At 50.5% G+C, this 22,031-nt stretch overlaps 1 protein-coding gene across 11 annotated transcripts in view; it reads right to left on the reverse strand.

Moving 5' to 3' along the window:
* Window positions 1-22,031, reverse strand: part of OGDHL (oxoglutarate dehydrogenase L) — a 29,528-nt gene that overhangs the window by 4,555 nt on the left and 2,942 nt on the right. For 4 of the 11 annotated variants that reach the window (XM_039872365.1, XM_039872366.1, XM_039872368.1 and 1 more), the window contains 19 exons: window positions 20,798-21,002; window positions 19,008-19,178; window positions 15,324-15,426; window positions 14,798-14,913; window positions 14,496-14,650; window positions 13,507-13,653; window positions 11,671-11,761; window positions 9,073-9,252; window positions 8,707-8,835; window positions 7,559-7,738; window positions 7,130-7,282; window positions 6,461-6,563; window positions 5,838-5,966; window positions 4,642-4,792; window positions 3,359-3,486; window positions 2,267-2,445; window positions 613-684; window positions 397-522; window positions 224-296 (listed from right to left, as the gene is read on the reverse strand). In XM_039872365.1, the coding sequence (XP_039728299.1) occupies window positions 224-296; window positions 397-522; window positions 613-684; window positions 2,267-2,445; window positions 3,359-3,486; window positions 4,642-4,792; window positions 5,838-5,966; window positions 6,461-6,563; window positions 7,130-7,282; window positions 7,559-7,738; window positions 8,707-8,835; window positions 9,073-9,252; window positions 11,671-11,761; window positions 13,507-13,653; window positions 14,496-14,650; window positions 14,798-14,913; window positions 15,324-15,426; window positions 19,008-19,178; window positions 20,798-21,001 (2,590 nt within the window). In that variant the 5' untranslated portion in view covers window position 21,002. Of the gene's footprint in view, window positions 1-223; window positions 297-396; window positions 523-612; window positions 685-2,266; window positions 2,446-3,358; window positions 3,487-4,641; window positions 4,793-5,837; window positions 5,967-6,460; window positions 6,564-7,129; window positions 7,283-7,558; window positions 7,739-8,706; window positions 8,836-9,072; window positions 9,253-11,670; window positions 11,762-13,506; window positions 13,654-14,495; window positions 14,651-14,797; window positions 14,914-15,323; window positions 15,427-19,007; window positions 19,179-20,797; window positions 21,116-22,031 lie in introns of those variants that run through there. The other 7 variants (XM_039872362.1, XM_039872364.1, XM_039872363.1 and 4 more) reach the window with 4 other exon arrangements.

Raw genomic sequence — 22,031 nt, forward strand, 5'->3', positions numbered from 1 at the left:
GCTGGGGCCAGTACACTCCTCTGGCTCTAGTGATCGACCCATGACCCAACCTGGATCAGGCCAGCTGGCTGCAATGCCAGCCTCCCAATCCAGACCAGGTGGGAGTTGCTGCATGACCTTTAGAGCCACAAGGAGAGGCATAGATGGAAGAGTCCCAGGAGAGGCCAGGCCACAAGTGACCAGGCCCCACATCAGCCACCCCCCAGCATGCCCAGGCACATACCACACAGCATGTGGTCAAAGTTGGACTTGGCCTCTGGGTGCCTCAGTAGAGATTTAGGTGTGAAGATGATCAGCTGAAAGAGAAACGTGCCCAGCTGCCAGCTGCCCCTACCAGGCCAGGGCTCTCTACATTTGGCCCCAGCACTATAGTGGTGACCAGGGAGGGCGGCTCACCGGCTTGCGGAAGGGCAGCAGGATCTGCCGGCGCAGTACATGGAAGTAGCTGGCTGGAGTGGAGCAGTTGACCACGATCCAGTTGCAATCGTAGAGCTGGCTTACCTCGAAGTCCTTGGTGAATGTCTGAGGGGACAGTGTGTGGCTGAGAGATGACCCGCCTGTGGTACCCAGGCGGTGGCCTTACCTAGCACAGCAGATGCGGGCAGCACTCACAGGGTAGGCATCCGAGTCATCATTGCTCATCTGCAGGAACCTCTCAGGCCTCGCTGAGGAGTGCTCCGGACCCTGAAAGCAAATGCCAGATGGCCCAGGCTGGCCTAAGTGGGGAAGAGGGGTGGGATGTCACACAGGACAGACACCTGGCATTGCAGGGTCCCAGGTCTCAGGAAAGAGTAGGGACAGATTCTCAGAGAAGTTGCCCTCCCTCTGAAGCCTGGAAAGAAGCAGGAACGTGGGAAAAGACTAGGGAGGGCATCCTCTGAGGGGGTCCAGCCAGAGCCAGCACATTTGAACACGTGGGGTGGGAGTAAAAGGCAACCAGGAAAAGCTGAGAGGCTCTTCCTCCTTGTGCTCTGACCTACAGCAGCTGCTATTCACTGAGCGCCTGCTGTGCCTGCTGTGCACAGTTCTACAGACCCCACACACAATATTCACTGGTCTTGAAAGCAGCCCCGTGATGTAGATATGCCCTTCCTCACTTTACAGATGAAGAAAAGATTAAGAAACAACCTCAAGGTCACTCAGCCAGAAGGGGCAGATGTAAACCCTGGAATGACTCTTCCTCCTGTACTCGCCCACATGGGCTGCTATGTTCCATGAGAGCAGAAAATCCCACACTGACCTCCAAACTGGCTCCCCATGCAGCAGGGGTGACCTACTCCACAGCCACCACCTGCCCCTCCCAAGGACCCAGCATCACAGGCACCAGCCGGACCAGCCCAGACCTCCTCACTCAGCCTGGCTCGAGCTCCATCAGTGAGAAGATTTTATAGCTGGTGACTCTGGGCAGGTCATACCCCTTCTCTACTCAGGTGTGAAATGAGAACAGGACCAATGCCCAGTCCTATTACAAGGATTTCACAGCATGTAAAGTGTTTTACACAGCATGTAAAGTGCTCAGCACAGAAAGTCCTGGCTCTGCAGTAATGACAGTGCTGGTCAGCCCCTGACTAGATGACTATTCATAGCTGAGTGGCCCTCAGGGACATCCACGGCAGCCCGATGACCCAGGGTGGGGAAAGCCTTGCCCCAGGTCACACAGACAAGCCCACCCTGCTCAGTGCTAGCCCTGCAGCCAGCACAGCCCTGCCCAACCCCCATTTGGTCAGGCTGCATGAGCACTTGGGTGGCATCTCAGGATGCTCTGCTCCTCCTCTTCCCTCTCCTACTGGCCTGCATAACTCCCCTCCCCCAACATGTGGCTGCACAGGTTGGTCATCCAGGAGGGGACCAGAGGACAGGCAGTACTACACAGATTAAGTTTAAGTCCAAGATACTAGCTATGTGACTTTGGACAAGCTAGTCTACCTCTTTGTGCCTCAATTTCCTCATCCGGAAAATGGGAACAGGACTTACTTCATTAAGTTATTGTAAGGATTAGAGGAGCTAATACACAGAGAGAGTTTTAAACAGAGCCTGGCGCATAGCAAGCTCTGAGATATGTCAGCTATTTCTGTTGCTAGTAACAGTAGTGTCATCACCTTCAGCAGTGGCAACACAGACCTATGCAGGCCCCACCCTAAGCAGACCCATGTGTTCCAGGGGCCCAGAAGGTACATATGTTCCAACCCTGCACACAGCCAAGGGTCCACCCACCCTTTCCCAGGACTGACAAAGCCCCAGGCCCTGGTCACCAGGCAGCCCTCACCATGCCTTCCATGCCATGAGGCAGCAGCAGCACAATGCCATTGTGTCGAACCCACTTGGCCTGACCGGTGCTGATGAACTGGTCAATGATGCACTGGGCCGTGTTGTGGAAGTCACCAAACTGAGCCTCCCAGAGGACCAGGGCGTCGGGGCTGGCCATGGCATAGCCCAGCTCAAAGCCTACACAAAAGACATCAAGACAGAGCCTGCCACACACTGTCACCAAGTACCAGTGGCTCCAGTCAAACCCAGCCTTTCCTCATACATACTCCCTGCTCCACCCATGTCTCCCAGCAGGCCAGAAGAAGCCTGAGGACTCCTCGGGGTCCAAAGGCCAGGATCTCCCTTCCTGGGAACTAACAACATGCCTAAAGAGGCCACCTCAGGCCTGACCACATGTATGGCCAGCTTTGGCTTTATCCAGACCAGGAGCCAAGTCCAAAGATACCCTGGGGAGGCAGCAGAGGCTGCCTTCCCCAAAATATGTGCAGGGCTGCTGAGTGGAAGGGTAAGGAACAGTTCTCTTGGGGTTGCTGCTTCTGGGAGGAGGCAGTAAGGGAAGACGCAGGCCAGCAAAAGATCAAGGGAGTACAGCAAAAGAGGGAGAGAGTACAAGGGGACACAGTCTGGGCAGCTCTGAACCTGGAGAGAGTATGTCAAGACAGGGATGCTGGGTGCAGAGTAGTGGAGGCAAGACAAGGGTCAGGAAAGTGAAGCAGGCCAAACCAGGCTTAGGACCAGTTGGTGGCTGTGTCCACAGTGGATTCTATTAGAGTTTTCTGGGCCCGCTGAAACTGGTGCCCAGGGACAGGGTTCTGGTATCCCAAGAGCCCCTCCCAGGCAAGTTACCTGAGGGGCCAGATGAGACAAGACCCCATCTCACACATATGCTCAGGTTGGGGAAGCCCAACTACCACCCCTCAAGACTCAGGTATGCCCCGGGGCCTCTGAGCCTCTTAGCCCCTGGCTCCTTCCCAGCTCCAAGCCCAGTCTATGGTCAAAACAATAAAGACAGGACACCTTAGGATACAAGCCACTCTCCTGTCCCCAGGTGTCTCAGGCCCTGCCTGACCTGCGGCAGAGTCTGACCTACCCAGAACTCCATATTCCGAAAGGGAGCTGTTGCACACAGTGTACGGGGCCTGGTCAGGCCAAAGATGGTTCATGGGGACGCATGTCCTCCGGTCAATCTCTTGGTCGTGGAGAACATGGTGCCGATGACTGGAGAGAGACAGACCAGGAAGGGATGGAGGGCAGGTGGACTGATACTTATTCACCCAGAGCAGGAGGCAGGCAAACCCTCATCACTGTGCCAGGAATTCTGACAGAGTCCCACAGGATGGAGACACCAAGAAGGTCCTGAAAAGCCAGAGCGATCGATCTCTTCCCTCCTTTAGGCAGCCTCCCTCCCAGCAGTACCCACACACCACACACTGAGGGTCTTGGAGCACAGACATGAGAGTCTCAGCCTCTTACCTGTTAAAAAGGAATCGACTAGACCTGCCTTGCTGACCCCCAAGTGCTAGGTAGAATCTGAGACCCTGAGAGCCCACACCCCTGGGGCACTGTCACCCTGCCCATCCTGCTAGCTCCTTCAGGACCTCACTTGCTCTGCCCAAGTTCACAGGAGGCAGGAACTGCAGAATGAGGGGGACCACCTGGTTACACCCCATGCCCAAAGAGGACTGACATGCAGCTCAGTGTGCAATGGAACACCCCCCTGTGTCCCCAGTCGGAGCAAAGCCAGCAGTGATGAGCAACTGGGACTTGAGAAAGATGGCTTGTCAAATCCTGGATGCCACAGCACCATGACTCGCTAACATGGCAGTGATCAAGTCAGGATCCAAAACATTTGGGGTCCCAACCAGAGGAAACATGATGGAGATAACTGACAAGTATAAAGCTCTTCCTTCACTTGGACTCAAAAACTCAACTGCAAACAAGAAAGATGTGAGAGGGGTGGCTTGACAGCACGCAGACACACACACACACACACACACACACACACACACACAATCATGAGGACTACAAATGACCACAAGGCTTGATATCAATCAACAGCTTGGGCCAAGCAGTCAGTTCTAGATGTGTCAGTTCCTGTGGGGGTGAGAGGGGTGGCCCAGCGGCTCTCTGATGGCTTGGCCCAAGGGTGGGGGCTAGGGATGCTTATGGGGTTACCTGTGATTACCTCAGCCAGACAAGGGCCCTTCATGGACTATTTAGACAAGGGCTAAGAAGAAGAAAAAGGGCCAGCTCCATTCTAGAGCTCCTGAGCTGACTCTAGGAGATCCCAAACACAGCTAAGGCCTCAGCTCCCCCATGGGCTTTATGGGAGAAAGGCTAATGTCCACAGGGCCTGGAGTCCCTGACTCTCACCTGAACGTGCCCCTCTCCACGTCCTGCCCACTGAGCCGCACATGGATGCCCTCTTTGAGCAGGGAGCCAAAGGCCATGTACTCTGCCAGTGCCCAGTCTACAGTCCGCTTCTTGGTCATGTCTGCACGGCTCCGAAGGATTCGAGAGAGGCCTGTAAGAGGAAAGAGCCAGCTTGAGGGACCCAGGGGCTTGGCCACTACTCCTACCCCAAGACAGCCGTAGCCCCAGAGACTAGAACCAGGTATGTATGTACTCAGTACATACCCTTCCCACAGAGCAGGACCCAGGCCAGACATCCCTCCTCCAGCACTGCCATTCTGGCCAATACAATGGGCTGGCCTGAGCCCACCATCCCCACCAGCCTCCTTCCCTGTGAGAAGGAGCAGGTACCACTGGGTAAGCACCTGCCATGCGCACACACTGCATGTACTGAGTTGGGTACATTCCTTACAACCCCATGGAGCAGACTGTTCCCACTCTCCAGATGAGGAGACTGATACTCAGAAGAGAGAAGTCATTTAATCACATTCACACATCTATAAAAGTGCTTGGATTTAAACTCAGGCACCCAAGTCACGGTGGGCTCTTGTTGGCCCTACATCTCCACAGACCCCCTGTGACACGCACATAAAGTAGGTGCCCCAGAACACCTGGGTTTCCATGCACACTATGGAGGAATCCCCTGGGAATCTCCACAGGCTGGTAAGAAGGAGCACAAGTGCCCCACTCCCACCGTGGGGGCTCTCGAGGCTGCCCAAACAGAGACCACAGCCAAGATTTGCAGCCAGCAACCATCCACTAGCCCAGACTCATCCAGGGGAAGCAGTCACCTATGTCATCTATCCAGGATGCTGGCAAGCCCAGCACTCCTGCCTCCCCACATTCTAGGCCCAATCACTTCCTCCATGGGAAGCCCTTACTTCCCTGCTCTCCTTCTGCCTAATTCAGGGATACCATGTAAGCCTGGGCTTCAGAACACAGTTGGGAGTGTGGCATACACATCTGCCCATCCTGAGAGGAGCTATTATCACAGTGACCTCACAGGGCACAAATGAAGCTCTGAGAGCTCAAGTGACACACCAATGACCAAGTGGAAATGTAGGCCAGGCCTCCCTGACCTCTGATGCCATCTCTCTTGGGGCACAATGTTGGATCTGAGAAAGTGGTCTATGCTGAAACCTGTGCAGCAACCTCACCTGTGTGGATCTTGAAGTCCTCCAGGGGCACAGAGCTGGCCACATCGCCAATGTGGGTCAGCACATCCTCAGGAATGCCTGTGGCTGGGCACGTCATACTCTTGGGCTCTCCGTCCACATTGAAAAAGCCTGAGAAGGCAGAGACTGTGTGTACTTTTGGTTGGCAGTGGGGCCTCAGATCCCTCATCAGTCTGCCTCCCCAGGACTCAGGGTCCCCTCTTCCTTGACCCTACTTGGCACTCAAAGCCTGAGCTCATCCTTGGGATCTGCGACAGCTGACAGCCACAGCTCCAGCTCCTACACTTACCCAATATCCTTGCCTGGCTCCTCACGAGAGCTACTTCCAGGGCCCAGGGCCAGAGCATCTAGCTCTACCCCAGGGAGACCCTCTGAGCACCTCACCTCCCAGGCTCTCTCCACTTTGGCGTTCATTCACCATGGCTCAACCCTCCCAGAAATCAACTGCTCACAGATGCTCTGAGGTTAATGCCGTCTTCCCTCTATCCCAGACTATCTCAACCTACAGAAATCAGCCCCACACAGCCTTGGGGGTCTCAGAGACAGTCTGGAACCTCTGGGCAGGGCCCAGGTGAATCACTTTCAGCCACTTGCCACTCACTCACCAGGCCAGGGGGAGTCCAGCCAGTGCTTTATATGCAGGATCTTTTTATCCTTGGACTTGCCATATGCTTCCTCACAGATCCGGTCATATTTGGCAATTTCTTCCTAAAATCAGGGTGAAGGCATGGTAGAGGCAGCAATGCCCTGGGCAACCAGAGGCGAGGTCGACCTGGACTCATAAGTCCTGGTCCCCCTCACCATGTTCTAGCACTTGCTGTCTACTGGCCTTCAGGGACCTTGCAGCCAGAGACCAAAGTCTCAGGGTTCAGGGGGATCCTGGACAGAATTCAGAGGGGATCTCACTTTGCAAAAGACTTGAGGAAGGCTTAGGAAAGACTCACAGTCCTTGGTTTCAGAACCCCATCAAGGCGGGAGGACCAATGCATCCACAGATAATTGTGAGGACAAAGGTAGCTGAGGGCCACCTCCTATAGGAAGCCTTTCTGGACTCCTGCCTGAGCCTGGGCTTACCCATCACAGCATTTGCTGCATCTCACAAGACTGTAATTGACTTTGGTCTTCTGTCCCCCTTGATAGCTGTGGGCTATTGGGAATAAGGACCATAGAGACTACTTTAAATCCTAGCATTGGGCTGGCAACATCAGCAACAGCCCCAGGGTCTTGGCTCTACAGAGATTTATCCCAGGCATTCATTAGGCCTGCCCACCCACCTCAAACTCCTGCAGGGTGACCGTGCCCTCAGAGATGAGCTTGTCTGCATACTTCTTTAGTACAGGCATCTGTCTGTGGATCTGCTTATACATGAGTGGCTGCGTGAACATGGGCTCATCCATCTCATTGTGGCCACGCCGGCGGTAACAGACCTGCAGGGGCCATGGGGGCAGGGGACTCAGTGCAGGTGTAGTCACTGCGCAATTGGGGCACATCTGGCAGGGCACATCCTTTGAGGCCCCTGAAAGACCCCCACTACCACCTCTCACTGAATGTACCACCCCCAAGCCTTTGTACAGATTGCTCTTGGTAGCACTAAACCTTCTGTCCCAACCCCGACTGTTGAAGACACTGCAGACCTGACGTGCTCAGCACAGCAGGGACAGGCCACACTTACCCCTGCCCTGGCCTCAGCACCCCAGACCCACCAAGTCCACAACAACGTCTTTATTGAAGGTGTTCCTCCACTCAGCCGCAACACTGCACACATATATCACAGCCTCTGGGTCATCTGCGTTTACATGGAAGATGGGAGCGTTGACCACGCGGGCCACATCAGTGGGGTATGGTGAGGAGCGGGCCATTCGGGGGTCCGTAGTGAAACCAATCTGCAGAAGTAGAAAGAACTGGCAGTGCCTCTCTATTTACTCAGAGCTAGACCTATGGGTCAAGGAATGGGGTTTGGGGGCGTCTTTGCCTCGAGGTCCATCAAGTATGCCCAGGTGGCATGTGGGACATGAAGGGAAAATGGATGAGTGTCCTGAAAATCAGACATAGCAGCAAATCTCACAGGGGTGGAGCAGCGCCAGGGGATTGTGCCTGCTCTTTCTCCTACAATCACTTTACAGTGGTTGTGAGGAGCGCAGGTCTGGGTGAGCCCCAGTCCCACCAGTTACTCACTGTGAAATCTTGGGCAAGGCACTTAAATCCCCAAACAAAGCCTTAGTTTCCTCATCTATCAAAGGACTCATTAAATTCCTAGCTTACAGGGTTATTCTGTGAAGATTAAATGACTTAATGCATACAAAGCAGTTAACTCAGGATTTCATAGGCTCAGAAGAAGGGCTGTTATTGACCACAGCTGCCTGAAAAGCAAAGGCCTGTGAGAGTTGTATTCTAAGACTGATTCACATGAAACTAAAGGCAGCATCTAGTTACATGTTCAGCCTCTGTACTAGTGACACCTGTACTCTGTCCTTACAACTTTCTCCGTGATGATAGGTGATAGATCATTGATAATAGATAGACAGATGATAAATAGATAGATGATAGATAGATAGATAGATGATAGATAGATAGATGATAGATCGATCGATCGATCGATAGATGATAGATAGATAGATAGATAGATAGATAGATAGATAGATAGATAGATAGATAGGTGTTTATATCTCCCAATATCACAGGCCAGGAGACTGAGGCTGGGAAGAGCAGGCATCTGGCCTGAGATCATGCACTGGGACATGGCAGAGCAGTGGGATTAGAATCAGAACCATCTCATTCTTCCCCTCAAAGTGCTGCCTGGATTTAAGGATGTGCAATGCTGACAAAGCTTGGCATGCAGCCAGGCCCTCACCTGGTTGTTGACGACGACATGCACAGTGCCATTGGTGGTATAAGATGGCAGGTCACTCAGGTGGAAGGTCTCATAGACCACACCCTGGCCAGCAAAGGCGGCATCCCCATGGACTAGGATGGACATGACCTGCAGGGCAGGGTATGAGCCAGGAGGAGCCCCCATGCCCCAGCCTATGCAGCCCAGCCCTGCTCCTTGCACTGTGGGCCCACCTCTCAGAGCCCAGGTCCTCAGGGCTCAGGTCCTCAGATCCTCCCCTTCTGAGCTCACCCCTCAGGGCCCAGGCCCTCACAATTCACTGCTTAGATCCAGTCCCTCAAAACTCGGCCCCTCAGGGCCCACCCCTCAGGGCCCACGTGAGTTCACCTTCTTGCCCTGGGCATCTCCGCGGTAGAACTGCTCAGCCTTGGTCTTCCCCTGCACCACAGGGTCCACAGCTTCCAGGTGGGAGGGGCTGGCCACAAGTGACAGAGCAATGTTTCTGTTCGTGACCCGGTTGATCCTCTCATGGTACATGCCGAGGTGATATTTGACGTCTCCAGAGCCCTGGAGATTGATGTGGGCTGCGATAAACTTGCCCCTCCCATCTCAGACAGGAAGACAGATTGGCAGACAGATGCAAGCCCATAGTGGGGCTGGGGCAGACCCTGGATTCTGCCACCTGGGAAGGCTTGTGCTGCCCCTGACCTATGCCCTCTTCCAGCCACCCCTCACCCCTGCACACTGCCGCTCCTTGTCCTCCAGGCTGGCCTGAGAAAGGTTCAGAGTCCAGACCAGCTACTCCCTCATCAGAGCCCTTCTGCATTTCAATCACCCTCCTCTTGGCATGAATGATCAGAGTGGGAGTGGAGTAAGACACCAATAGGAAGGGGCTAGCCAGCCAGCAGCAGTGAAAGCAGAGAAATGAGGATGGCTCATAAGTGGTGTGGAGACCCCGGCCAGGCCTCGGGGCAAGCACTGGAGCTGGGCCCCTCCTACCTCCTTACACCAAAGTAACTAAAAATGTACATGTAGCAGATGAAGCCATAATATCAGAGGAAAACATGACATTTTATGATCTTGGAGTAGGGAAGGCCTTTCTAAACAATGTATAAACCTCAGAAGCCATAAAAGACAAGACAGCTAAAATCTAATAAATTTTTCACAGAGGAAACAAATTCATGCACAGTGTTAGGGGAAAAAATCAAGCTGAGAAAAATATTTGGACATACGCAGGCAAAGGGCTAACTCCCTCAATATATAAAGCACTTTTATAAATCAGTAAGATACAGCCCAAAACTCCATAGAAAAGTGTGCCAAAGCCATTAAGAGAAATGTACAGAAAAGAAAATATATATGGCTTAAAAACATGGAGATATTCAAATTCATAACAATATGTTAAAATGCAATAATTTTTGCACCAATCACTTCGCAAAGATGAAAAGATTTGATGGAATAAGAGAGGACAAGGGCCCTCACACACACCACAGGTGGGCTTGCTGATGTCTGCAAGCTCTTTGTAGGGTAATTCAGTCCTACTCCCTTAGCTCCAGCCACAGAACCTCTCAGACATCAGCTAACAATGCAATCACACACTTGTGCAAAAATATTCATTCCAGCAACCAACCTTAATGCCCATCAATAGATGGTATAAACCAATAGGGTGCTTGAAGCTCGGAGAGCTCTGAGTGCTACTGTGAAACAGTGACAACTTATTGAGAGGTAAAAACAACTAGGTGTGCAAGCTGCTCCTCTGGCCTTTTACAAATAAGGCTGTACTGGACAAATATGTGTATTTGTAGCTGCATGGAACATTTCCAGAAGTATAAAACTTAACAAAACAAACACTGGCCATAGTGGAACCTCTGGGAACAGAAAAAGGGGCTCACCAAGGAAACTTACTCTCATTATATAAGCTTTAAAAAAAAAATGCTATAATTTCTTTCTTTCTTAGTGAAAAAAAAACCCAAAAAACTAGTAAATACTTTTTTAAGTATCCTTTGACCAGCCTTTACAGTTTACACACATCATCTCTGATTTCTCATAACCATCCTGGGGCAAGTGCTACTATCCTCATTGAACAGAAGAGCAAACTGAGGCTCAGAGAGATGAACATGACTGAGCAAAATGGACCACAGAACAATTCTGGGCTGGAAGCCAGCAGATGCAGATTCCAGTTTTGCTCTGGCTTAATGTGCTGGTGACCTTAGAGCAGTCATTTAATATAATTCATTTTAACAAACCAAGCACCTGTGCTGAGTGCTAGGGCTTTGGGAATGAGGTCCCTGTCTTCACCCTGCTACCAGCCTGAAGGGCAAAACAGATAAACAAACATATACACATACATGTGCACACATGTGCACAGACTGTAGAAGACCAGAGTAGAGATGATCTGAGAGCAAAGGGAGCCCAGAGAAAGGGGTGACAGGCTCACTGCCTAGAGGACCAGGAGAGACACCAAACAGGGGAGGCCCAGCATTGCAAAGGCACAGGGTATGAGGCATACATGACGTACATGCATGCTAGGAATGGGGTGTGAGCAGAAAAAAATGTTTCCTCTGCTCATCAAGGGGCACAGGAAACTGTCCTGACCTCCTAAGGCTGTCCTGGTCAAACAAATGACTGACGCCCTTCTGGGCTGGTGAACAAAACTTTGGGCACAGAGGCAAAGCCCATGCCAAAGTAAATGCCTCCAAGACTTCCCTGCACCTTTCTGGGCTCAGTTTCCTGAAACCGAGTTAACTGAAAACAGGGAGGCTGGCCTAGATTAACAGGGAGGGCTCTTCCAGCTATCAGAGACCACAGAAGTTGCTCCAAAATGCCTTAGTGGCCTCATGCAAATATCCCCAGCTTCTCTCCCACTCTTCTGCAAGTCTGCCCATCTCAATGCCTATCCAAGCCTGGAAACTTTTGGTCCAGTTCCTCCCCAGTCCACTTCCCAAATACCCAGCTCTCCAGGGGCTCTGACCTGGGCTTGGTACCCACCTCATCTGCAGCCTCCAGCTTGGGGTCAAACTGGCAGAAGATCTGCTCCAGGTCTTTGCGGATGACATTAGCCAGCACATTCAGCCTGCCCCTGGAGCCAGAGGAGAGTGGGCTCTCATCTGGCACAGAGGCCACCTGCCATGACAGGGCCCAGCATCACCATGCTCCCTGCCTACCCAGGACTTATCAAAATCAGCATGGAGTCTGAGGGAACTAACCCTCTCCCTCAGTGGAGCCCAAGAGAGGCCCCGCTCCCTCATCCTGTCTCGGTCTATAAGACATGTTAGCAATTCTGGCTGGTCAGTTCTCCCCGGACAGATACCCCTACACATCTCAGACTCAGGTGGCTTTCATGAGCAGGGAGCCATCAGCCTCATGGCAGAGTGATCTCTCTCCCCACCAGCTGATGGGGGCACAGCCTATGACTCAGAACTCACCCCTCAAAGCCCACCAACAGATGTCAGCCCCAGGCACACACATACCCTGACCTGACCTCCAGTCCCACATGGCCCTGTGATGGAAAGGTGGCCCTTTTCCAGGTGGGCCTCTCTCCTGTTTGTGGGTCCATGGAAGCCAAATAAACAATCTTCAACTTCTTTGGGCAAACAGCCTCAAAGTCCCTTCCTCGACTATGGAGTCCTGGCCCAGAATATCCCTCAGCTCCCAGAGGCCTCCTAAGGTCCAGAGCCTGCCCAGCACTACCATACAGTCCCAGAGCTGCCCCTGACCACCGAATGCCATCCTGTCTCACAAGTCCATGCCATCTCAGACCATGGAGCCAGCTAGGGCTCTGACCAGACACTGGGCATTTCCAAGCCCCTCACAGCATTAAGCCTATAACGGGCAAACTTCCAGCTCCTGGTAGTACAGCCCACAGGATGGGGACCCTCTTGCATTGCATGAACTCCTGGACACTACTCATGCTGATGCAGTCTGAGGGGCTGGTTTCACCATGAGCAACTAAAAATAGTCACAGAAAACGCTAGGGCTTTGTCAACCCCAGACTGCTCAGCACATCCTCTTATAAGAGGACCTTATTCGGCAGGACCCCTGGCTACCTTCATTTGTCCTCAGGCTGTATTCTTCATTAGACCACAGGCTCTAGCTCAGAGGTAACTGCCCAGTTGCCAAGCCAGTCTTCTAAGTCTTTATCAAGGTCATAGGGAAATGTGTAGTCAGCTTGCAGCCAGAGGAAGAGACCCTTGGCTCACCTTCAGAGATCTCCCACTAGGGCGTTGGTCTCAATATTTTTGAGAATCTAATGCCTGATGATCTGAAGTAGAGCTGAGGTGGTGATGCTAGGGCTGGGGAGTGGCTGCAAATACATATAAAGCCTCACTCACTCACGGCCACCCACCTCTTGCTGTGTGGTCTGTGTTCCTAACAGGCCACGGACTCATTCCAGTCCATGGCCCAGGTTTTGGGGACCCCTGCTCTAGAGGATGACAACCAGGGGTCACCTGCCCAGGCCCTGCCTGCATTTCCCTAGGATGTACCCCTTCACATCTCCTTGTCCACAGGAACCTCAAGAAGCATGATACAACTCTTTTCCCAAATCTTGACCCTCCTGGGGACAGCAGCAACATAGTAAGAGAGAAATTGAGTCTGAGAGAAACTGGTTAGTCCCTGGCTCTATGTGGCTTTGGCCAAGTGCTTAGCTCTTTCTGTGATGAGCAAGCCAGGGCCCAGGGACTCTGAGAAATTTCTAGGCCACTCTCTTTCAACCCTCAAGTCCCACCAGCATCCCTGCTCTGATTTTTATTCTCTTCTTTCCCCCTCAGTATGCTAGGCCTGGAGGAGAATGGACAAGGCTGTGGAGGGGAGAAAGGGGCCTACCTGTGTGGCATTCCCAGGATGACATTCTCAATCCCCATCTCACTGGATTTGTCAATGATGGTCTTAAGGGCAGGTATCATGACCTCACAGCCTTCCAGGCCAAATCGCTTCTCTGAGGACCACTTCCTGGCTAGGAAGTCTTCAAACCTGCTTGGGGAAAGAAGGAAAAAGATGGAGAATGGAAAGGATGGAGAGGCTTGGGAAGTTCATGAGGGCTCAGAGCAGGTTGCCCAGAACAGAGGATATTGTAAATTCACCTCCCTCCGCATGTCCAGGACCTTCCACAGATGCCATAATGTCCCCACCAGGTAGCAGCTCAGGTCCAGGGGAAGTTGGGGTCCTCCCAGCTTAACCAAAACCTCTGCCTACATCTAAACCCAGCTATCATCTTCTCTCCACCTTCTAGTCAAACTGCTTCTATGAGCCATCTCCCCTGCTCCCAGCCTACTGCCCTCTTGCACATGCACTGCACATAATTCTCTCACCATACTCCAAAGACCTCCTCACAGCTCAACTCAAATTCCAGCTCACACCTCACTGTTCAGGGATCTACTCTAAACCTAGTGGCTGTGCCAGGTGATCGTCCAGGTCCTTGCAGCCCTGGGTAGACTCAGTTTTAGAGAAGCCAGTAGGCAGAGCCAGGTGTGTCCACCAGGGGGGCCCTGCTATACTCAATACACACGAGTATCTTTCTGCCCAAACATTCCCATAGTCACTTTTTCCACTTCTGCCCTTGCTCATTGTGGCCCTGCTGTCATGTCCTGGAGCACCATCCCTGCCCACCTGAACAGCTCTTTCTGAGCACACAGCCCCAGTGCTCCTCATAAGGGCCTCCACAGGCCAAGCGGTGAGGCCCATCCAGCCCTGCCTTCCCTTGCCAGGCATCCTCCTAGTTTCTTAGCCAGGACCAGGGACATCTTATACAGCCCTGGAGCAGGCCGCCCCCCGCCAGCCACTCGAGCTGTCCAGGGTGGTGCTGAGGGCCTGACCTCATGGAGCGCACCAGCCGGGCCAACAGGGTCCGCTTCTCCTCACTGGAGAACCGCATCACACCAGGGGTCTCAAACTTCTGCCGGATCCACTGGCACTGCTCCACATCATTGATGAACATAAACTCCAGGCCAATGTGCTGGCAGTAGGTGCTCTAGGGGGACAGATGGGTACTCTTCGAGAAGCCAGGAAGAGCTACGACTGCCCTGGCATCTGTAACAAAAAAGTCAGTGCCCTCCCTCCCTCTAGGAGGCTCCAGAGAGCTCCATCAGGTATGCCCTACACATATGACCGTGCTCACCTCCAGGCGCCGAATGATCTCCCGCAGAGAAAGGGTGTGTTCAGAGCCCCCAATGAAGGTGGTCATGGGCAACCGGAACTCCTTATCTAGGTCAGCCTCCCGCAAGTCATAGAAGGCTGGGAGACACATACAGCAGAACCCAGGCGGCAGAGAGGAGGGAGGGATGAGGCTGTAAGGGATGAGGTGGGGCCCGGCAGTATGCCCAGACCTCCCACCAGTCCCCCCAGCACCCTCCCACCAGGTCCAGCCTAAGCTCAGGGACCCTCTGTCTTCAGGGAACAGATGGTGGGAGTCAGAGCCCAGCTTGCTGCCACAAGGGCGGGCCTGGACAAGTCTCTCAAGCTTGCTGAGCATAGTGGTCCAGCTAGGGAAGATGGCAAGACAGTGCAGTAGAAAAAAAAGCCTCCTGGGCTGCTTGCTGGGCCCGAGTACCCAGAGGCACTGCTGTCTCAGAGCCCCTCACTAGGCACAGGCAGCAGCTGGCTCTGGAGTCACCAGAACAACAGGAAAGGGTACCGACTCTCACCCAATTTATCGATGGTTGTGATTAAGTCTGAGGGTACAAAGGAGTCCAAGTCTGCATCCAAAATGCCCAGGGGGTCCAGCTGGGCCACATGGTGACCCCGGATCTGGGAGAAGGGCAAAAGGTCAGGGCAGGGCTAGGATGCAGCTGGACAGATCCTCACCAAGAGTGAGGTTCCGGGCCCCAGCTCCTCACTTCCCACTTCAGAATTTCACGTTCCCACATGTCTCCAGCACCCGGCCACTGCACGGGTACTTATAAGGTCCCACCATGGCCACTGAGGTGGCAGGAGCTCAACTCTGTTTAAAAGTACAACATGCAGCTTTCAAAAACAGGAAAGGATACATACACAAAAATAGTTACTACAGTACTACTAGAAATCGCAAAATTCTGGAAACTTCCCAAATGTCTATCAATAGGAGACTGGCATATGAATATGGGAAATCCAAGCAGGGAAGTACTAGGGAGCTGCTAAAAGAAATGAAGAAAATCCCTATCAGCTACTATGAGGTAGTCTCAACAAACAAATTATAGAGAAATGTGTGTGGTAAACTACCATTCATTGTCTATGAAAGGGGAGCTACAAGTAAATATATGCATTTGCATATATTTCTAAATATACAAATAAATATATGCATTATAAGAATAAATAGTACAATAAGAAAAACAAAATATGGAAAATTATTTATGGGGAAAGGACAAATTAGGGTAGAGTGGCAAAGCTAGAAGCTAGACTTTTAAGAATATCTTGCTTTGAAGATTTGACTTTGGAATCCTGTAAATATTTCATATTATTATAAAATAAAATTAAGTTTTAAAATTGGAAGTAAAACAAAACAAATGAATTAACACATCCATTCAGGGGCATAACTCATAGAGAGGAATTATTCCAACTGACTAACAGAAAATTTTCTAAAGCAAACAGAACTGCAGGAGAAAAGTTCACAAATTCATTTCTATAACAAATCAGTAGTGGTAGTGTTAGAATTGTATTCTGAGACTGTTGTATGTGGGTTATAGGCAAAATCAAATAAGTCATTGTATTGCTGTCCTGGAGAACCCCTATTCTTAGCATCTTTAAAAGGAGGTGGTGACATAAGATTGATGAGGTCAAGGATAAACCCTAAGTATCACATTTGACACATATAGAAGCATCAGTATAGACTCATAAAGTATGTCTGTCAGCTTTAAAAAAATACATACTTCCAGGCTCTAACTACTGAAAGGGCCCAGAAATAATGACCAAACCAATAGCAGTGAACACTGTCAGCACTCCCTGGAGAACTGGCTGGTCCCAGGGCTGAGAAGAAATGTACAAAGATGAGCTCAGAGCATCGTGTCATACCAGATAGTAAGGGAGTGCTCAAACACAACTGGGGCTGGGAATAAGGACACATTATGAGTAATGATAAGGATAATATCTGTAACAGATTGAAACTCATCAAATATGTTTAAATTCATGCATTCACACCATACTTAAAAAAGAAAAACCTTCACTGGCCATCTTTGGATGCTGGGGAATCGCCTCACAATTCTGAAAATTCATCAAGAAAAGAAAAAATCAAACAATGATCCTGTCTTTCCTGTACAATTTGTACCTCAGGATAAATGGAGCTGACAAAGAGAAGTTTCTCCTGAGAATTATTTCAGGTAATAGACAAAGAAGGATAGAATTAGAATATCACCATTTTTTATCACCCCTAATGAATTAATGTATCCAAGAAGTAATAATCATCAATAGCCGCTAACTCATGAAGTGTCATCACCACCGGGAAGCTGATTTTGAAACAAACAAACAAAAAAAACCAAATCTATATTGAATAAAGCTTCTAGATCTAACTACAGAAACTACGTGGGACAAAGGGACAGATGAAGTGACATAATGGGGATACAATCAGCAAAAGCCAGACTCAGGAAAATTCTACAGGACAAACAATCTGGTTTCTTCCACACAAAAATGACAAGGAACACAAAAAGAAATAGAGAGGAACCTGCAGAGTACAAGAGATTTAAGAGTCACATCAACCTATCACAACCTGTGGCTTTATTTGGATCCAGATCCAAATAATCAGTAAAAAGAAATCGTAAGACAACTAGGCAAACACAAATGTCAACTGGATGTTTGATGACATTAAAAGTTATTGTTATTATTTTAAGGTGTGATAATGCCATCGTGGTATATTTTTTAAAGACCCCTTATCTCTAGCAATACATGCTGAAATGTTTGATGAATGAAATGATGTCTGGGATTTGCTTCAAAATAATTAGTGGCCAGTGGGTAGAGCCAAAGGTGGGCAATAGATGAGTCAAGACCAGTCCTGTATTGATGGGTGTAGGGGTTCACTACACAAATTTTCTACCCTTCATGTTTGAAAATGTTCATAATAATATTTGAGTTTTCTTCAGTGCTGTGTACAGATGAGTCAAACCAGAACCCTGCCTCCTACTAGCCTGTGAGGGGCTGCAGCCGCCCCGGGGGTGCCGACCATCAGCCACAACCTTCCGCGAATTTTTACCATGCAGATACAGAGTAACATGCCTGAATCCAGAGACTATTCTGCTGGAAGGCCTCTCTAGAGTTTAGTCTTCCCTAGTTAAATAACAAATAGAAGCTGAAGAGCTGAGAACTATGCTTAGGAGATAAGTCCCTTAGGCAGCACTCTGAACTGTTAACTTGTATATAACATAGAGTTTTATATTCTTTGTCTTTGTTTTCAAAATGGTTAAGATCATCTTCTGCTTCTTTCAGCCACCCAAGAAAACACAATTATAACTACTGCTGTTTGTTCCCAGGTGGCCCAGAATCCATGAGTCCTGCTCGCATTCCCTCTTCCATCTCAGCACAGTTGGCGCACAAGGAGTGCAGCTGCCATCCCACAGAATGCCTCACTCAGAGGCAAGGCACCATTTCCATTTGCTAAGGCCTCCCCACCCCTCAGCTCCTGCAGTGGCTTGCTGCTACCTCCCATGGAGTCTCTGCCAGGGGATCCAGGATGCCCTTGCCCTTCCTTCTGTGTGTCTGTAAAACAACTTTCTCTTATGAAATACCTTCTGCCACTGATTCCCAGGGAGATCCCAAATGACTACACTTGTTTTGGAGTGAACACCCAGAGCAACCCTCCAATTAGTCCTGTTCAGTCAAGACCAATAATATGGAACATAACCAAGGCTCTTTGGCAGAGCAAGGGCCCAGCCTGGGGACCCGCTGGGAAGAACTTAAGTCTTCAGAACAGAGCAGCTGGTAAAAAGAGAGCTGTTTACTGAAATATTCATTCATTCTATAAACACTAATTAAGCACCTGCTGTATATCAGTCCCTGTCCTCTTGGAATGCTTAGTCAAGAGAAGAAAACAAACATGCTACTCAACTTTCATTCAACATTTGCTGATATTGATTATTTACTAAGTCCTCCTCTAGGTACCTGGGGCACAGTGGTGTGTGAGACAGATAATATTCCATGAGGAAGACCACACATAAAAAAGCCCGGGGGTGGTAAGTGACACAGTAATGTGACAAAGAGTAGCAGGAGGAGTGAGAGCCACCTGACAGAGGGCTTGGAGAAGGGCTCTCTAAGGAGATGATGCTGGAGCTGAGCGAGTTCCCTGAGAGAGTTCCCTTTCCATCAGCACCTGGATACACTCCAGGAGTCAGTCCAACCTCACAGCCTGTGCCCTCCAAGCTGCTCACCTGGTAGGCCCGGATCAGGGACTGCACAGCCAGGTGGTCCTCCACCAACTTGCTGGTCTTGGTCCGGCTTGAGACTGCTGGCCTGCTCTCGGGGACAAGGAAGGAGAGCAGTGGCTGAGCCGGGACACAAGAGCCTTCCTCACTGGCTTTCCGGAAGAAGCTGTCCCAGGACTGAGCAGGGCAGAAGCAAGAAAACAGCCACGTCAAGGCCTGGGAGGAGTGGGGGCTGGCTTTGGCTGGGGCCCCAAGGGGTGTCAGATGTTCCTTCAACACCACAGTTCTCAGAGCCTAACCACGACCATGCCAAGAAGACCCCTCAAAACAGGTCCAGGACCCCACCCAGAGCCAAGATCTCTCCAGGACCCAGCTTGGTAGTGGGTAGGGAAAGACTTTTAACTTGTGACTCAGAGGCTTCGGGTGTGAAAGGCAGGGCTTCTATCCCTGGGAGAAGTATGCCCTCACACACAGTGGGTTGGAGGAGACCTTTGTGGAGGGCAATTTGGTGGGCGGGCCATCAACATTTTCAATGCATGTATCTTTTGAACTAGGAATTCCATTGCTCGTAATTTATTCTACAAATATACTTGTACAGGTGTGCCCCCATGTATGTACAAGAATGTGTCCCTGCAGGACTGTTTATGAAAACAACAATATAAAAACGATCTAAGTAGAAACCAATAGGAAACTGGTTAAATAAATAATACATTTAGATTCTGGAAGATTACGTAGTTTTTACAAAAAATATAGCACATTTATTATTGTGGATGTGGATATATTGTAAACTGAATAAAGCAGAAGAGGATGTATGGTTTGCTACTATTTGTGTAGAAGCAAAAAGCACACATGCATATGCACAAGCTGTTCCATGTTCTAGCAGAACACATAACAGGGCTTTCTTCTATATACTCTCATATAGTACTGGTGGGAGAATAAGGTGGTACAAACCCTGTAGAAAGTTGCTTGGCAAAAACCATCAATATTATATACACAAATACTCTTCAACACGACAATTCAACTTTGAAGAATTTATCCTACAGATAGCTGCACACGTGCAAGATGAGGAATATACAAGATTGAGCACTGCAGCACTGATCATGACAGCCAGAGAATGGAAATGTTCCACAGCCATACAATGAATATTATGTAACTGGAGAAAAAGAACAATGAGGCTCTGGACATCCTGACAGGGAAAGATCTTGGAGATAGATGTGTACTAAGTGAAAAAGTCTGGAGCAAAACAATGAACCTTAAGTGTTACTTTTGTATAAAGGGGAAATCTAGAGTTGTGTTTATAGTAAATTTACCTAAAGAAATTCTCTGAAAGAATACAGAAGAAGCTGTGAATAAATTGGAGGATAAACAAGTGGGAACTGAGCAAACAAGTGGATTACTGTCTAACTTTATACTTTTTGTTTTTGGATATGTGAGTGTGGGTGAAGAATAGGGAGAGCAGCTTCACTTTTCACTTTCGCCCTGTCATCTAAGTCATTAGCAGGTATTTATCAGTTCAATACATACATAAACACTTATGTGCCTTACTACATAACAGAGGGCCATCTAGAAACAGCACAGCTTGACAAAGCGGGGAGGGGCAGGTCTCAGACCAGGTGTGGCTGAGCAGGGCATTGGCAGGGCTTCTCAGGCCAGCCCACCACCTGCTGGCTGGTTCAGCAACAGGAAAGCAACAGGCGTTCTTCATCCAACATGAGGATTACTTCTCCCACTTCCCCCTCCTCGGCCCAGCCCCAGGAGCTTCCCTCCCACACAGTGGGCAGGGTGGGGATACTGACCTTGTGGACACTCTGGGGGTTTTCCAGCCAGGCAAAGTACATCTCCTCCATGTAACTGGAGCTGCCTCCACCTTTGCTGCTTGGGAAGGTGGCTGGTGGCCCAGATGACCTGCTGTGCCAGCTGAACATCTGGACATTATGTGGGGTCAGAATCCTCGTGGCCTGTGCCCCCAACCGGGATGGCAGCAGCCTCAGCTGACTCATTCTGGACACAGGCAATGCGGGAGAGGCATAAACCACAGGACCAGGGCAGAAGGAGGCTCTGGTAGCCAATCCTTCACTCATCTGGCATTTGTTGGTCCTACTAGGCAGTTGGCCCTAGGCAAGGCAGTGATAATTCAAAGGAGAAGGGGACAGTCTGCTAGCCCTCCTAAGTTCACTGCCTAGTGGTAGATCCTAGCTCAATAAACTCTACCTGAACAGCTTTCAGAGTTCTTGAACCCCAGTTCTACAGTGCACCACCCACTCCAGCCAGAGCTCCCTTCCTGCCATCTCCCAAAACCTGGTACAGAGACAATGGCCCTGCCTCAGGGAGCACCCAGTCCAGGTCCTGGAGCCCACTCAGAGGGTCATAGGGTATGTGCATGCAGAATCCCTAATAAGTAGGCCACACAGCTGGCTACCCTGGAACTTGGGCCAGGGAGTCCTCCAGGGGCTGGCTATACCATGCCTAGTCAGGAAAAAGCCAGAAGATAGGGGTATGGCTGAGTTGCACTATCTCAGGAGGCCCGTGGCACAGCTGGGTCTCTGGTCATTGTGACCAAAAGTGACCAGTGACTTCCTCCAACTGCAGTCTGACCCAGAAAGCCACGAGTCCAAACAGCCCCACTTCATAGCAGGGAGGACTGAGGCTCAGAGAAGGGAAGGACACTAGGGACCAGTGAAGGGTAGATCAGAAGGCAGGCACCATGCCCAACTCTTGGTTGGAGCCACTCTCTGGCTCCTGTACCCTGCCCAGAGCTTACATTCAGCACCAATGTCACTCAGGAAAGCTAACAGCTCAGGGAGTACATACAGGCTGGAAGTCCACCCAGGCTGGACAGGAATGAGAATCTGGAGTTTATCTCACTCCACAAGGTCAGTCACCTGCTCTTTCTCAGGGAGAATTTCTGAGTAACAGCAGAGAGCTTCTTCCACTCTCCAGAGGACATGAGTTCTAAGAGTTCCCTCCTGAAGAGCCCCCAGGGCTCCCTATCAAGGCAGGCTGAGGATCGACAGGGCCCACTGAGGTTCC

This window comes from Pteropus medius, unplaced genomic scaffold, assembly GCF_902729225.1.
Source record: "Pteropus medius unplaced genomic scaffold, Ma_sr-lr_union100, whole genome shotgun sequence".
In the NCBI taxonomy this organism is placed as follows: Eukaryota; Metazoa; Chordata; class Mammalia; order Chiroptera; family Pteropodidae; genus Pteropus; species Pteropus medius.